At 57.7% G+C, this 16,681-nt stretch overlaps 2 protein-coding genes across 2 annotated transcripts in view; one reads left to right on the top strand and one right to left on the bottom strand.

Annotated features, from left to right (window-relative positions):
* The window catches only part of NEFH (neurofilament heavy), a 10,983-nt gene extending 6,717 nt beyond the window's left edge, over window positions 1–4,266 (top strand). The window contains exons 2-4 of the mRNA XM_026859902.1: window positions 676–875; window positions 1,634–1,758; window positions 2,107–4,266. Coding sequence (XP_026715703.1) covers window positions 676–875; window positions 1,634–1,758; window positions 2,107–3,736 — 1,955 coding nt within the window. The 3' untranslated portion in view covers window positions 3,737–4,266. The remainder of the gene's footprint in view (window positions 1–675; window positions 876–1,633; window positions 1,759–2,106) is intronic.
* Window positions 4,267–5,231: 965 nt separating this feature from the next.
* The window catches only part of THOC5 (THO complex 5), a 14,123-nt gene continuing 2,673 nt past the window's right edge, over window positions 5,232–16,681 (bottom strand). The window contains exons 5-20 of the mRNA XM_026859884.1: window positions 16,503–16,600; window positions 15,536–15,682; window positions 12,995–13,109; window positions 12,382–12,514; window positions 11,496–11,573; window positions 11,084–11,124; window positions 9,907–10,006; window positions 9,314–9,422; window positions 7,807–7,908; window positions 7,546–7,642; window positions 7,084–7,198; window positions 6,472–6,575; window positions 6,302–6,389; window positions 6,051–6,166; window positions 5,663–5,853; window positions 5,232–5,439 (exon numbers count right to left, since the gene is read on the bottom strand). Of these exons, the coding sequence (XP_026715685.1) occupies window positions 5,376–5,439; window positions 5,663–5,853; window positions 6,051–6,166; window positions 6,302–6,389; window positions 6,472–6,575; window positions 7,084–7,198; window positions 7,546–7,642; window positions 7,807–7,908; window positions 9,314–9,422; window positions 9,907–10,006; window positions 11,084–11,124; window positions 11,496–11,573; window positions 12,382–12,514; window positions 12,995–13,109; window positions 15,536–15,682; window positions 16,503–16,600 (1,698 nt within the window). The 3' untranslated portion in view covers window positions 5,232–5,375. The remainder of the gene's footprint in view (window positions 5,440–5,662; window positions 5,854–6,050; window positions 6,167–6,301; window positions 6,390–6,471; window positions 6,576–7,083; window positions 7,199–7,545; window positions 7,643–7,806; window positions 7,909–9,313; window positions 9,423–9,906; window positions 10,007–11,083; window positions 11,125–11,495; window positions 11,574–12,381; window positions 12,515–12,994; window positions 13,110–15,535; window positions 15,683–16,502; window positions 16,601–16,681) is intronic.

Here is a 16,681-nt window from a genome sequence, read left to right as displayed (position 1 = left end):
GGGGGGGCTGCCGCATCCCTGACGCGGGGGGGTCGGGCAGGGAGTGTCCCTGCCGCGCTGTTGGGTGGGGCACTACGGGATCGGTGCAGGAGGGTGGGGATCGGCGCGCTGGGCTCAGCACCACGGACAGCGTTAGGTCAGCACCACGGACAGCGGAGGCTCAGCACCCATGGGTGCATTGTCCGGCGGGGCGGAGGCTGCCCTGAGGGTGGTGGGAGCAGCGGGGTCGGTCTGTCTGTCTGTCTCCCACCCCCCCGGCCCCCGGGGTGGCTGCGGCAAAGCCCCTGCCCGGCCCCAGGGCGGCAGAGCCGGGTTTGGCAAGGCAGCGTGCGCAGGGTGAGCCCGCAGAGCTTTCCGTCCTGGGGTTGTGGCAGGAGCTGAAGGGAGGAGGGGGCGGTTTGCAGCGTGGGTTTGCCTTGGGTAAAGTCCAGGATGGAGAAAACATCCTCCCCAGCCCGTCCTGCCCGTTCTCCTTCACCTCCCCAGCACAGCGTGAGCCCCGACAGAGCAGGGGCTGGTGAAGCCAGAGCACCCAGGGAGCCCCCAAGGGTCTGGCTCTGCAGAGGACACGCAGGCAGGGGCCGTGCAGTATTAAATGATTTGAGGTTCCCCAAGCAGGGGAGACCGCAGCCTCCCTCCCTCCCTCCCTGCAGCTTCTCCTTTTCCTCATTGCAGTGAGGCTGGACAAGCTCTCGGAGGTTGCCAAGGTGAACACGGACGCCATCCGCTTGGCCCAGGAGGAGATCTGTGAGTACCGCCGCCAGCTCCAGTCCAAAACCACCGAGCTTGAAGCCCTCAAAGGGACCCAGGAGTCACTGGAGAGGCAGCGACAGGACTCAGAGGAGCGCCATCATGCAGATGTCCTGTCCTACCAGGTAATGTGGCGCACTGGGCAGCGGCCCAGACATCATCTGGTTGGGAGGGACCATCCAGCTGTGGGGGAGGAGCAGCCCTGGTGCTTTGGCTGCAGAGATGATGACCTGGGGCAAACACACTGGGTTGTGTCCAGAATCAGCCTTCCCCAGCTCCTGGGGATCAGGTACTCAGAGCATGAGGTTGCATCTGGGCTGTTGTGTCCCTCAGCCATGATGGAGCTGCCCCATGTCTCTGTTGGGCTTCAAGCTGCCCATGATGGTGGTCACAAACACCACTGAACCGTGCCCAGGGTTCAGGCTATGTCTTACTTCCCAGAGCAGGGAAGTGCCACATAGAGGGCTGCACCGTGTGGGGGCTGTGGCCTGAAACCCTGTCCCCAGGGTGATGCTCCATCCCCATCAGCCTCAGCCTGGGGTTGGGTGGCCACCAGACTCACCCATCTTAGAAAGGTTCCCACAGCTTGTTCCTGCTGGAGGGAGCTCTGGGAGAGGGCTGGAGCTGACAGCTCTTGCCTGAGGGGGTGCAGGGCTGCTGCCCATTCTCCCAAGGTAACTGGACACACTGAAACAGCCCCTAGACATGTCCCCTTCCCTCTGTGTCTGCAGGGGGAGGTGGCTGTGGACCCCGTGGTGGCAGCACCCTGGTGCTGGGTGAGCAGTCCCTCCTTGGAGAAGAGAGGAAAGTTTAGGGGTGTTCTGTGTCCCTCTGCTCCTGAGGACTGGTCCCCCATGTCACCAGTTGCTCTGTCTGCCTGCAGGAAACCATCCAGCAGCTTGACAGTGAGCTGAGGAACACCAAATGGGAGATGGCAGCTCAGCTCCGGGAGTACCAGGATCTGCTCAATGTCAAAATGGCCCTGGACATTGAAATTGCTGCCTATCGGTAAGGGGAGGGTGAGGGGAAGGTGGGAGGGTCCCAGTGAGCCAGTGAGTCCCTAGTGCTGGTGTCTCTGGGGACATTCCTCAAGGGCCCTCACTACCACCTGGGCCCTTCTTGTTGAGAAAGAGACCACCCATCCTCCAAGACCATGGTGGGCAACATCCATCTAGGTGGCCCAGCCCTGCACATGGTCTGGGGAAGGAAGGGCAAGGAAACAGGGTGTAGAGCAGGAGGGTCAGCCAGCACATCAAAAATGGGACAAGGAGGGAGATGGAACTACATGGCACGACTGGTCATGGGAGCAGGTGAGAAGCAGTCACTGACTGCCCTACTCTGTTCTCTTTCTGGCAGAAAGCTCTTGGAAGGAGAGGAATATCGGATTGAGTCTGGCTATGGGATGCTCTCCTTCCCCGAGGTGGTCCCTAAGGCTCCCAGCATCACCACCGACATCAAGGTGAAGAGTGAGGAGAAGATCAAGGTGGTGGAAAAATCTGAGAAGGAAACGGTGATTGTGGAGGAGCAGACAGAGGAAATCCAGGTGACCGAGGAGGTCACAGAGGAGGAGGAGGCAGCTGAGAAAGAAGCTGAAGAGGAGGAAGAAGAGGAGAAGGCTGAAGCAGAGGGTGAAGAGGAGGCCAAGTCTCCTGAAAAAGAGGTCAAGTCCCCAGCAAAACCTGCAACCCCCTCAAAGGAGGAGGCCAAGAGCCCAACTGTCAAGTCCCCTGAAAAACCACCAACCCCCTCAAAGGAGGAGGCCAAGAGCCCAACTGTCAAGTCCCCTGAAAAACCACCAGCCCCCTCAAAGGATGAAGCCAAAAGTCCAACAGTGAAGTCACCAGAGAAACCTGTGACCCCCTCAAAAGAGGAGGCCAAGAGCCCAGCCATGAAGTCTCCAGAGAAACCCCCAACCCCCTCAAAGGAGGGAGCCAAGAGCCCAGCTGTGAAGTCTCCAGAGAAACCCCCAACACCCTCAAAGGAGGGGGCTAAGAGCCCAGCTGTGAAGTCTCCAGAGAAACTGCCAACCCCCTCAAAGGAAGGAGCCAAGAGCCCAGCTGTGAAGTCTCCAGAGAAACCTGCAACCCCCTCAAAGGAGGAGGCCAAGACTCCAGCTGTCAAATCCCCTGAAAAGCCCCTGATGCCCTCAAAGGATGAGGCCAAGACCCCAGCTGTGAAGTCCCCAGAGAAACCCGCACCCCCCTCAAAAGAGGGGGCCAAGACCCTGGCTGTCAAGTCCCCAGAGAAACCCTCAACCCCCTTGAAAGAAGAGGCCAAGACCCCGTCTGTGAAGTCCCCAGAGAAACCTGCAACTCCCTCAAAAGAGGAAGCCAAAACTCCATCTGTCAAATCCCCAGAAAAACCCCCAACCCCCTCTAAAGAGGAGGCCAAGATGCCAGCTGTGAAGTCCCCAGAGAAGCCACCAACCCCCTCAAAGGAGGAGGCCAAAACCCCAGCTGTGAAGTCCCCTGAGAAAGTCAAATCTCCTGTGAAGGAGGAGGCCAAGTCTCCGCAGAAAGAAGTGGCCCCAGCCAAGGAGCCCACCCCCTCCCCTCCGAAGGAGCTGAAAGCCCCTGCAAAGGAAGAGCAGCCCAAGGAGGTGAAGGCTCCCTCCAAGCCCGGAGCTGAGGAGGGCAGGAAAGAGGAGGCTCCCAAGAAGGATGTCCCGGCCAAGGGGGAGGAGAAGCCCGAAGAGAAGGCGGCTGCTGTGCCAGAGCCTCCGGCCCCACAGGTGAAGGAGACCACCAAGCCAGGCCCCAAACCTGCAGAAGGAAGGGCTGAGAAGGAGGCTCCGCCAAAACCTCAGCAGGAGGCTGTTGCAAAGCCAAAGGCTGAGGAGCCCAAGAAGGAGAAGGTGGAGGAGCCCAAAGCTAAAGCAAAACCCAAAGATGAGCCCAAAGCCAGTAAAGAGCCCCCCAAGGCCGAGGCCCCCGCCAGCAAGGAAGGCAAAGCCACAGAACCGGCACCCGCCACGGGGAAGAAGTGAGCAGAGCCCCAGGCGCCAAAGAGCACCTCTGGGTGTGGGAACTGCTCCGCTCCCCTCCGATGGCTGAGCCCGGGGTGGGGACGCCCCGCCAGGCCGGGCTTTCCCTTAGCAATATGTCCGTGTGAGAGATGCAGCCCCCTGCTGCCCTGCCCCGGCGGTTTGGCCGATAGCTTCCCTAGCAGAATGTGATATTCGCCGAGCGCCACATTTAAACACTTGAATTATAACCGAGGAGAAGAGACCCCAGGGGAACCGACTGCCCTTCTCCAATAAGTGCATTTATTTAATGTTATGTGCAATTGATGGATGAGTGCAATGCAGAGCTCTAGCTGCTTGGGAGGGGGCTGGTGGGGTCCTCCCCCGGCCTGGGGGTGACAACTGTCCCTCCGAGCGGTGACCCAGGCTGCAGCTGCCTTCAGTGGGAGAGGCTGGGTGCTGCCAGAATGCTCACAGACACACAGTGCACTAGGAACCTCAACCCACTCTTATTTGCTTTCTGTGCAATAACCAAATAAAAGTGCTTACAGAGACCTGGCTCTTCTGGCCTCCTGTCCAGGGGTGGGGGTAGGGGCAGGTAAGGAAGGGAGGGTGGGAAAGCCTGGCCTGGGGGCCTGGGATCTGTCACCCAGGGCTCTGGGGGTGACATGGGGCTCTCCAGCACCCTGGCTGCCTTCCAGCAGGGAAAGCTCAGCCCTTGCACAGGGAAAGCCTCCCCCCCGGCAGGCACAAAGGACCTGGGCTCCCTCACAGGGGCTGGAAAGAGGGCCAGCCGTCCCCCCCACCCCCTCCACACAGGATTTCAGCACGTTTTATTCCTTCTTTATGTTTTAAAGCCCAGCTCCCAGCGGGGCTGGTAGAGCCTGGTTTAACCCAGGCACTGCAGCACAGCCCTGCACTGCGCCAACAGCAGGGGCTGCACAGGAAAGGGGAGAGGGCCTATCAGTGTTCCTGGTGGGGAAATCACCCACAGAGGAGATGGAGGGAAGCTGGGGGCCAAGAGCGACAAGGATCTTGGGAGCGGAAATGGAACCTGGCTTGTGGGATAGGACCCACAGTGGGGAGATGTGAGGTGCTGGAGAGGGGTGAGCTGGCATGCTGGGACTGCCAGCCCAAGCCCGAACCCATCGCAGGGTGCTGGGAGGTCCTGCCTCTCATAGGACACTGCTCAGCTCCCCCCATCACAAGCCAGGGAAGCAGCAAAGCCCCCTTCCTTGTTGCAGGGTTTGTGCCAAGTCAGCTGGCTGGCAGCCAGCGCAGGCAAGGACAGGCTGGGGCTGCAGTGCAGGCTCCGGAAAAGGGCTATTTTTAGCCATCTCTGTTCTTCAGTCCCGAGGCCCTGAGGTGGGGAGGGAGCACAGGAGACAGGCAGCACTCCAGGCAAGGGGATGTCCAGCAGCAAGATGCCAGCCAGAGTCCAGAGACAGGGCTTGCTGCAGCCCTCCCGGGGCCCCCCCATTCCAGCCCTCTGCCCAGACATGGCACACACAGTCTTTTCTTTCAGTTCAGCATTTAATCCCTTTGGCTACAAAACCTTCAACCAAAACCCAAAACCTTAAAAAATAAATTGAAAGGGTGTGATGGGGGTGCTCCTCCCCACAGACAGGATGAGGCCCAGCCCAGAGTGATGCCTAGGCAGTGCTCAGCGATGGCTGAAGAACCCCTGGGGGTAGTTGAACTTGAAGGGTTTCAGGCGCATGGGGCCCCTGGAAGAGGAGAAGAGGGAGACGTTGACCCATGGGGGTCAGGAAGCCCCCAGCACCGACAGAACAGGCCTGGTCCCAGGGCACTGCCCAGCTGCAGGGGGCAGATCCCCCCTGAGAGCTAAAGGAGAGGCTGGAGGGTGGGCACCAGGTGCCACCAGCGTCCCTGCCAGCACCCCTGTCCCCCACCCCAGCTCCTCCCTGCCCCAGGGTGCCAGGCTCTCACCTGACCAGGCGCAGACACATCTTCTCCTGGGGAAACTCCTTGGGCCCCTCCACGCTGGTGTCGTGGGGCTCCGTCTCCAAGTAGACATCCAGCACCATGCACAGGCGCTGCAGCTGGTTGGTGAGGAGCTGGTAGCCCGGTTTGGGCCCCCACAGCTCCTTGTAGTTCACGTTGACCTCGCTCTCCATGGCCTGGCAGAGGGATCAGTATGGAGCAGGCTTGGGTCTCTGCTCAGCCCTCCCAGAGCCCATGGCTGCACCCGGCAGATCTCAGGGCCCTGCCCACCAGTTCACCCCAACAACTCACTCACTATGGACACAGAACCACAGGGAACAGCCACCTAAAAGTCAGCGGTTCTCCAGCCTCCTCTCCCACCACCCCAGCTTACCCGAATGTTGTCGTCATTGCTGCTGGTTCGCTCTCCTTTCCAGTTCAGGCACAGGCTGAAGACAGGCGGCAGCGTGGAATAACCAGGGTTCAGGACTACAGCTGCCTGCAGCTTGGCTGAGCAGGGCAGGGGAGAAATGTCACCCACAATCCCAAGGACCTCCAAAAGGTCCCATGAAGACCCCCCAGAAGCTGCTCTGGGGACACCCGATGTGGAAATTCAAAATTGCCAGGGGAAGAAAACACACCTACCTGTTCCCCTTTCAATCAGAGCCATGTAGTAGAGGTGAGTGTCTTCAGCCAAGCTGGCTTCTATCACATCTTTTGTGTAGGGCAGCTCCTGCGAGGGGAGGCAAGAGGAGTGAGCCGCTGCCAGTGCTGCGCGCGTGCTGGGGGGATACAGCATTGTGCTCGGCACCTACCGCGTAATCTTCATAGGGAATGGCAGCCCACTTCACCAGGCGTGAGACGATCTTGGTGGGGAAGAGATGCTGGCACTCGCTGGAGACTGGCACCACGCCATGCTCTGAAACCAAGGACAAGGCCACCTGAGCAGGGGAGGGCTGGGGACAGAGCTCTGTCACTGTCCTGTGGGTGGGGATGCTCCAAAACCGGGATGTGGGGACATCGTCATCCTTTCTGACACCTTAATCAGGTGCCCAGAGGGGAGCAGGGGAGGCCTCGGCTGCCATCCCACCAGAGCTCACAGCCTTGGCAGCGCAGACATGGCCTGCTCGACGGGCACACAGCACATGTGGGGGTGTGCTTCATCTCCCACCACGGCCTGAGTTGATTCCCAGCACACGCATGGCCGGTCCCAAAGGGGTGCTGGGCATCGAGAGGGGACACAGACTTCCTCTCCCACCCAAATCAGGGCAGCCCTTGCAGGGCCGCTACTACAGAGGGAACGACTGGGTGGCACTACAGATCTGCAGCACCATTAGAAGTGACATCAGTCAGCTCTCCTCTGCATGAGGACCCTGCTACTGCACCCCTGCCATCCCCAGGCATGGGGTGGGGAGCCAGGCACTCACCAAGTGATGCAAACTGCTTGTGGAGAGCCAGGCGGGACTGCAGCCTCGTCCGCAGCAGCTTCACAGTCAGCTCCATGTGGCTGGCACTCAGCGAGTTGTCCGCAGCGACCGTGTGCTGTGGGTAGGAGGGGCTGTCACCATCACACCAGCCTGTGAGCACCCCATGGTCCAGGAGCCACCCCACCCAGCCACAGGGATAGACACATGCTCAAGTCACTGCTCAGTGTCCGTAACAGGGCTTAGACTATCACACACGGTGGGTAAATGATGTTGGTGTGGCCCCATCACACAGATTGATCCTAACTGAGCCTGGCCCAGCCAAGGGTGCAGCATAGTTTGGGAGTGGCTGGTGTCAGCAGGAGCTCTGGGGTCTGAGGGGACAGGACATGACACAACTGTCCCCCAAACCTCCCCAAAACCCAGCTTGGCATGTTCATGGAGAGGGGAGGGGGTATGACATGCCTGAGGCTGATCCTTGGGGAAATGCAGCCCGCCCAGCTTCTGCACCCACACATAGGGGTGCCCCAGCTCTGTCACGTAGTCGCTCAAGGTCAGGATGCTGTGGGGACAATGAGGAAGGGTTATGCCACCCCAAAGCACTCCTGTCCTCCCTGTCCCCCTGCCGCCTGGCCTGTGCCCCAAGCCGTGCCCCATGAGCCCACCCAATGCCGACTGGCAGGACCCCGTCTTCCCGGCCACGCCAACTGTCTGTGCCCCACTCACCCCACTTTATCGAACTGGAATTGGTTGGCTGGGTTGGGCGTTTTCCTCCCATGGTCTCCTGGATAGAGGCAGTTGAGGAGGGAGTCTGGGGAGAGCAGGTCACTGGCAGGAGGAGGGAAGAGATTAATCATCAGCAGCCTGGGCTCCATGTCTCTCTGGGGTGCTCACTAACAGGCTACAAGCTCCAGGAGTTGAGTTTCAAGATCAGAATGGCTTTCCCCTAATTCCAGTCCAAAAGAAGATCTGTCTCCTCCATGGCTGTGATGATAGAAGTCAGAGGGCACCATCTCCCCGTTTCCCAGGAACCTGCTCACTCCAGCACATTAATTCCAAAACCTGCTGATGTGCCTGGAGAAAACTTTACCAGCACAGGTCTGATGGCTGTTTGCCACCCAACAAGCTTAAAGCAGAGGAATTCTTCTTAATGAGATAAAATTCTTTATGTCTGACTGTACTCACAAGCTCGACCAAGCATAAAGGGCTGTAGGATTTGGGGTAATACAGACAAGGACACCCTGCATGGGAACGCTGCAGAGAGACTGTAGCTGCTGTCACAGAGGGGTTTGGGTAGCTACAGGGAAAAGAGAACCCCAGGAGGATTGGGAGGTCTCACATGGGACAGGCTGGGAGGCAGCACGTGCTTCCAGGTAAGCCCAGACCAGCCTCTCCCACCTCTCTCTTCCTCAGGCACCTCCTCCTAGCCTGAGCAGAGCCATCAGAGAGCCGGCAGCTGATCGCAGCTCCCTGGGCAGGCTCCCACAGCTGCCATTTCAGCTATTCCTCACGCAAATCAAGCTCCAGCAGTCTCTAGGGAGCCCAGGGAGAGGCAGCCGTTATCTCTGGTGCTCAAGACAAGGTGACCTGCAGAGCAAGCAGGGGAAGGGAGCTGCCAGGCACAGGCTGCAGAAGGGGAGGAAAGCGGTGCGGCTGCCAAGAGTGTGACTGAACGCGACAAGCAGGAGAGGTTCGCCCCCAGCTCAATGGGTCTGGCACCACTGCCCTAAGAGGTTCCCAACCCCCCTGCCCCTGGCTTGTCGGGGCAGAGGGAGAGGAGGATGATACTGGGGCTGCGGCAGCCTGGCAGGGCTCCTGGCAAGCTAAGGGGAAGGGCATCACAGGGCAGGGGGGCAGATCACCTTGAAGGCGCTCCCCAGCGGCAGCGATGGAGCTGCTCTTTGGGGTCTCCTTTGCCCATCAAAGGACAAGCCAAGACAGCACCCTGAAACCACAGCGCTGCACAACGGCCCATGAGGTGCCCCAGGCAAGGCAAGGGGAGGGACTGAGGTTAAAACCTCACCAGTTGGAGGCAGGCACCTGGGTGTGAAGTGCACCAGCTCAAGGGGCACAGGAACTATGGCTCATAAGGGACATTGCCACCATGTGCTGCTCCTGCTCCTGGGTCACTCTGAACAGAGCACGGCAGGACACCAGGGCAGGGCATTGGTGGCAAGCGGCGCGGTCACTGCCCGACAAGCTGTGGGCTCCGTGCCCACAGGGATCTCCTTACCCGGCACTGATGGCAGTTGTCATCTCAACAGCAGTGGTCACCTTGGCTTTCACTGTCATGACATTGAGGTTCATCAGGTAGTAGAAGGTCAGGTGAAGCACATTCTCATCTGCACCAACAGAGAGGAGGCCACACTGATGTCTGCTCTAGCTTGGAGCACTCTGCAGGGGGAGGAATACACGCCCCCCTGCTAGGACAACAGCAAATGGAGCAGAGGGGCAACGTGGGGAGTATAACTGGCAACTGATGCACAACACCTCTAACACCATCCCACCAGCATTTGCTAGGATCTATCTGTTTTGCCCAAAACCCCACCACAAAAGAGAAAAGCTCCCAACTAGAGAAAGGAAGCTTCAGAGCACATCACTCCACCTGTGTGGGTGAGAGGAACTCTTGGAGACAAAGCTGATAAACCACCTTGTTCAGTCTCTGCTGAAAAGCCACACTCATCCCTACTGGGGCAGCTGGGCTGAGGGCAGCTCTCTGCACCCCGAGCTCTCCCTGAGGAACCCAAGCTGCTGCCAGGCTGCTCTCTGGCCTGCTGTCACACGCTCCTGTGCGTTCTCTGCCAAGGGCCACCAGACTCCGCTTACCTTTGCACTTCAGGTCAACAGTGACAGACAAGGGGTGACGCTTGAGCATCTCCTTGCGCTTGTCGTCCAGCTGCACGCCCAGGGTGGGCCTGCGCCGCTTCTGGGGAGGGTGGAACAGAGCTGTCAGACCCTTCTCCCAACTCTGGGCAACCCACAATCCATCCCCCGCCTCCCACTGCTCTTTCCTTCTAGTCTAGCTTCTCAGTCCCTCATTGCTCCAGACAGGGAGCAGCCCTGGGCAGGGAGGGGAGTTTGAAACCCTTGACCTGCTGCAGGGCAAGGACAAAGCAGCTTCGCTTCCTGGTGTTCCTTCAGCTCCCAGGAGTGTCCCCACTCCTGTGAGACTGGGACAAGGACCTGCTAGCCCCAAAAGTTTCCTCACCACAAGGGGCAGAAGCTGAGGCCCTTCCCCACAGCAGCAGCCCGAAGCACCAGGTGCTGCTGCTGGATGGCGGTGGCACAGACCTGCTGTGGGCTTCCACGCAGCGGGCAGCCAGCGCCTACAGCCTCTCCCCAGCACCCAGAGGTACAACCTGTGGGACCTAAGCGCCACCCTGAGGGAGTGCTGAGTGATCCCTCGGCAGTCATCCCTCCCCGCTGGATGCCAGCCCCCAGCCAGCCTCCCTGGCCCCAGACTATTTTACAAAGTGGAACAGCTCCAGCCAGAAAGCTGCTGGGTGGCCACTGCTGCCAGGTAGGACATGAACTGGGCAGATTTGTCCCCAGGTTCTACTGTGTTCGGGTCAGAAACTAGAAATGGCATCTCTCTGCTCACAAGAAATGGCTGGATTTACAGAATCACAGAATCATCTGGGTTGGAAAAGCCCTTGAAGCTCCTCCAGTCCAACCATGAACCTCACTCTGACCGTTCCCAACCCCACCAGATCCCTCAGCACTGGGTCAACCCGACTCTTCAACCCCTCCAGGGATGGGGACTCCCCCCTGCCCTGGGAAGCCCATTCCAACGCCCAACAACCCCTTCTGCAAAGAAATACTTCCTAAGAGCCAGTCTAAACCTTGGATTTAACACCAGTGCACCTCCACACACACACAGTGTGTGTAGGGATCAGTTCCCAAACCCACTCAGGCCCAGCTCCTCCCGGTTAGCAGGAGCTGGTCAGTTTGCTTACAATACAGTGTTGGGAGAGGACCCAGAGGAGACAAGGCTATTCCTTACCGTGGTCTGCTCCTCCTCTGCATCAGAATCACTTTCGTCATCTGTGCAAAGAGAGGGGTGTAAGCGGGGTTTGCCTGGGGCTCAGCAGCTTTCCCACAGCCAGCAGGACTACCAGCCCTTTCTCCAAGAACACAGGTCCCCCAGACATCACCATCCCCCCCCAAGCAGGGCTCTAGCAGGACACAGACACACAGGAACATGTCCTCAGTACCAGGGGTCACTCTGGCAGGCTGTGAACATCTCTCAGGAAGGAGGAGCTTGGGACAGAGGGGATCAGCTGCCAGGGTTTTCAGCCAGCAGTGCAGACATCAGGCACTGCGCCATTTCCACACTCACTCGCTTCTCTACCCAGCCCCTCTTTCCTGCACAGAGCATCAGGCAGCCTGCCTATGGCAACACCACCCCAACTCACCCTGTGAGTCCTCAGGCGGCTTGTACAGGGCTTTGGCTTCCTCTACACTCCCTTCAATGGCCACTACAAGCTTCTTATCTGCAGAGGAGACATGAAAACTAAGCTATGAACCCCACATCTGTATGGGAAACACAGTTAGAAGCAGCCCTGCCCCAGAAAGCTCCCACTTCATGGCTGCACGAGGCAGAGCCCTGTGGCAGAGGAAGCTCAAATGAAGGGTCAGTGGGAAGAGGCAGTTGTCCAGAGGGCTCCATGAGGCCACTGCAGGGCTCATCTCCTGGGTAGGATGGGGTCAGAGGAGAGAAAATGCTGGGTTTTGAGGGACTGTCCTTGGAAACTGTAAAGGTCAGGTCTTTATCAAGAGCCAAGAGGGGCTGGGGTCTGGCTGGCACAAGCCGGAGGCGATGAGCTGGGTCACCAGGGCTGCAGGTACTCATCAGCAAGAACCTGGTGTGGCCAAGTGGCACGGTGTGGTCCTTCCATGCTCTGCTGCCGCTTGCCCCACTCCCAGGGCGACAGCTCTGGGGTGGCCATGTCAGCACCGAGCCAGCTTACAGGCTGCAGGGACGTCTCTGGCGACCTTGAGAAGGGGGGGGCAGAGGTGAGAAGCGAGCTTCCCAAGCAGTTCTTCCAGCAAGGGAGCTGAGCAAACAAGGTTTCAAATGCTGCTGCCTCACTGTGCTGGCCCTTGAGACCACCCTACTGCTCCGGGCTCAGCAAAATCTGGTAGCAGAGCAGATGGAAGGAAAAGGACCTCCCAAAGCATCCCCCAAAGCAGTGCTTTGAGCACTATCTGGCCCATTGGGGGAGAATTGCCCCCCAATCCTGGCAGGGCATAGCCCCTCGTGGTGTCGCTGAGGACTTTTACCCCCCCACCGGTGCTCACCACAGGCCTGGCCGTAGGCACTGGCTTGAACGAAGAGAACGTAGAGAGGTGGTGGGAGGTGTCGGGCAGTCTCGTACTGTTTGTGTGCCTGGTCGAAAGGCATGAAGAGATACTCCTGGACAGGCAGGGAGGCCTGGGGGAACAAAAGAGCTAACCTTTGTCACTGGGACAGAATAGTTCAACCTCCTCACCCCCTTCTTCACCCCCAGCTGGTAAGTGGGAGACTGGAAACCAGCACAGCAGCTGCCGTGCAGGGTTAAACACAGCCACGGGCACGGCGAGCCCCAGGGAAGGGCTGGCAGCTCTCTCCTGCTGGAAAACTTTTGGAACTGAAAATAACCCAGTTCCTTCTCATTTTTCCCTCCCAAGGCAATCACAAGGGGCTGGAACTGCATGTCACACTAGGGAAAGGCCCATTTAATGACTCCTCCATCCGCAGTTCTGCAGGAATTGCCGCATAAACAAGGAGACTCTGGAGGAGTCTCAGCACGAGGCAGATCTACTCCTTGTCCAGCCTGACTGGGAGCGGAATTAGTCTAGGCGTGGCACCTCTCTAACACAGCCTCAGCTCTGGCCCTGAAGGCCTTCTTCCCTTCCTCCAGAGCTCAAGTACCTGCATGATGCTGTTGAGCCGAGGCTGGAGGCTGCTCAGATACTCCTTCTTCACCTCAATCTCCTTCAGGATTTTCTCCTTGCTGGTCAGGCACTCCTTGTACTTCTCAGCCAGCCTAGAGGTAGAAATTCGGTTACTGCCACATATCACAGCTCCAAAGCCTGCTGGGGTCTGCCTGGATCATGGGCCCCAGCTCTCCTGACCTGACAAAAGTCACTGCAGAAACCAGGAGAGCTCAGACATGGTGACAAACACAGCTCTTTATACCAAGGGCAAGAAAAGACAGAAAGGAACCAATAAGAGCTGGAAAACAAACAAGGAGAGAAAGGGGAAGCTCAGCCTCGTGCTGTGGTCTGAGAAGGGAGAGTAAGTGGGTCTTCCCTCAGCAGACCTGCTCCTGCGCCAGCCTCTGCGGCCATCAGCCATGCTGACAGAGCCCTGCCGACCCTGCCAAGCTCCTGAAGATGTTTTTCCACCTCATATCACCAGTGTCACTTCACATCACATCAACTCCTTAGTTAAACTCATGAGAGTTGAGCTTTAATAAACTAGCAAGTGCTCGTCTTTGAGTGGGTAGAAAGCCCAGGTAAACGCAAGTTCAGTGTGACCCTCCAAGCCCTGGATATGTGAAATCTCATTGCTGTTGATTTCAACCTCTTGCCCAGCAGAAAGCAGGAGGAGGGAAAGCTGGGCATGGAGGTGTGCTGCCCAGGACAAGCCACTGCAGTGGCCTGGTGGGGGGGCTCACAAACTCTCCTCTCAGGACCCTGCTCCCCACCGGATGAGAGCACTTGCAGCACTGGGGAACCCCGCTCTGAGCAGGAACAACAGACATGACACTGCAGGACTGAAACACTTCTGCTTCCAAGCAAAACTCTATTTGTGTTAGGTCAACGCACAACCCAACAGGCTCCTCACAAAGCAGTTTGTAAGTCCAGCTTTCAGACAACTCTCCTGAGGTAGTGAGAGCAGCCAAGGTCCCTGTAACACCATTCAAGAGGCTCCTTTTGGAACAGAGTCCAAGACAAACCCAATACTCCACAATGTGACTATTATGGATGGACACTAACAACCCCAACAGCATCAGAAAGTGCCCAAACCACTACTGGCTCTTGAAGCAGATGAAGAGGCCATTTCCCACCACAATGGTGGTGAGAAGTAAACAGTGGTGTTCCCTAGATACCATGGGGCAAAGACTGGGAATTGCAAGGCTTCTCAACAATTCAACATGCAACCGCAGGGCATGCTCAGGTCAGCTCGTCTTTGCCCTCTCCACAGTTTGTAACGAACAATCACTTTTAAGGAGAATCCTCAAGAGATCTCCAGGTTGAATGGTCCTCTGCAAGCCTGTGCTGCAGGCAGAGTCGTCCAGAGGACCTCAGCTGCAGGATGAACGGGTGTCTTCCACCAGGCAGAAGCAGCTGGGTTTGACATGGGGGGTCTGGGAGAGACAAAGCACATGGTGTTTAGAGCCACACAGCACCCCTCCCTGGTCTACTCTGCTGAGCTGCCCTGCTCAGGCAGAGCCTACCAGCAGGTTCCAGCTGATCTTTCCGGAAGGTTGGTCTCAGCTGCTGCCTGGCTGAAAAAGCTGCTGGCTGTCATCAAAACAGAGGAATGTTGCGTCACGTTTGCTTTTTGCACAGGGCAAGAGTCGAGGGAGCAGCTGAGCCACCTGGCCTGCCTGCACCAGCCAAGGGACCCGGAGGGTTAGTGCACGCACTGAGGAGGTGGCTGCCAGCACCAGGACACCAGCGCCTGTCGCAGCTCAGTTGAGCTCAGCACCGCGCAGGCAGCTCCCCACTGTGGCAAGCATTAAGAGCACAGGCAGGCAGGACCAGCAGCAGCACTAGGTTGGCTTAATTTTTGTTCCTTGCACCACAGCAAGGCAGACAAAACAGGGATCACTTTGCCCTGCGTGGCACATCTTGCAGAACCAGGTTCTGGATGGAAGCACTATCACCCCGGCGGTGGGCAGCCCCATTCACTGCTGCAAGGACCAACACACAGACACCAGGGAAACACCAAGCTATAAAATTCATTTTCTCCCACTGATACCCAAGATCCAGTGCTGATGTTTGCTGCCTCAGTGAGAGAACACATGGACTTATCAGGAGAGCCAAGATGCCTTTGCTGTCACCACCTGGAGCACAAGGCATGGTCCCAGCCATGCAGCCTCTCTTGCACAGTGGCTGTGGCAGACTCAAGGCTTCTCTTGCACCAGTTTGGAGGTTGCTCTTCTCCCCAGGATTCCCTGGGGCTCTTTTCCATCAGGTAGGTGAAAGAAAACTCCCTGATCTATGAAACAAGGATCCTCCCAAGCCCAGCTCTACACACGGACTGATCCTCCATGCTGAGGGCTCAGTTACACAAGAAATCTGTCGCTTGTTCTAAGCTGATTATTTCAAGAGGGTGTTAAACCTTTATCACCGACATTTGCTTTGCCCAGAAGCTGTGCAGCTCACTCCTGGGGTCTGCCACGAGCCCTGCAGCTCAGCACACACCACATGCTCAGCACCCGATAGGCTGACACTGACCCACCTCTTGCGCTGCTCCAGCTCCCAGTCCAGGCGGGCCAGTGTCTGCTGGTGGGGCTCTGACAGGGTGATGGCAGGCCGGCTGATTTCAGGGGGGGCCTCTTTGTAAAACTCCTCCAGGCTCACCAGTTCGATCTCCTCGTGTTTCGACCTGCAAGGACAGACAGATCAGCCCAGGGAAGGGTGGGAAATGCTGCAGCAGGGCCAAACTCAACCATGCCTCGCAGGAGAGTGGTCAGTGTCAGTCACAGAATCATTCAGGTTGGAAAAGACCCTCGAGATCATCGAGTCCAACCATCAGCCCAATTCTACAAAGTTCTCCCCTACCCCACATCCCCCAACAGCTCATCCAAACGGCCCTTAAACACCCCCAGGGATGGGGACTCCACCCCCTCCCTGGGCAGCCTGTTCCACTCTCTGACCACTCTTTCTCTGAAAACTTTTTTCCTACTGTCCAGTCTGACCCTCCCCTGTTGCAGTTTAAAGCCGTTCCCTCTTGTTCTGTCACTAATCCCCTGTGAGAAGAGACCAGCACCAACCTCTCTACAGTCTGCTACGTAAGGTACCACACTATCAGTGAGCTGAACTGCAATGAGAAGGGGCTGAACAGGGTCCCTCCCTTCCCAGAGACACCTTCCCCACAGTTAACCAAAGCACCATCTGAGGCATGAGTCTAAACACAGCCCTCCTTCTGCAGCTCAGAGTGCTGCCCGCACAACAGGCACAACGAAAGGCTCAGCTTTTGGAAGAAACCTCCCGATAGACAGAGGCCAGAGAATCCTTAAAGAGTCTAGCATGGCTACATCTTTAACATTTACCTATTTCCTCCTCCACTGTCCCTCTACCACAACAGATGCCTTCTTCCCTCTTCCCACCCTGACCCAGCACAAGAATTCTGGGACACTGTCTCTCCTGTGTGGTGGCACGTGGCCTCCACCCCATCGCTCCCTGTCCTCCCTGGCCAAACTCACTTGAACTCCAGGCATTTGGTGATCTCTTTCTGCAGGTGCATCACCTCATAGAGCAAGTTCTGGAGCTGCAGGTGATAAGCATCGACCTTCTGCTTTGCCTGAAACACCGACACAGCTGGGGATGAAGCTCTGTGACCGCCTTTAAAGCTCCCAACCACCTCCTGCCCCCAGGATCCCCC

This window comes from Athene cunicularia, assembly GCF_003259725.1.
Source record: "Athene cunicularia isolate RWA chromosome 15 unlocalized genomic scaffold, athCun1 chr15_part1, whole genome shotgun sequence".
NCBI lineage: Eukaryota > Metazoa > Chordata > Aves > Strigiformes > Strigidae > Athene > Athene cunicularia.
Note: the sequence above shows the minus strand (reverse complement) of the source record. Positions and strands in the feature narration are given on the sequence as shown.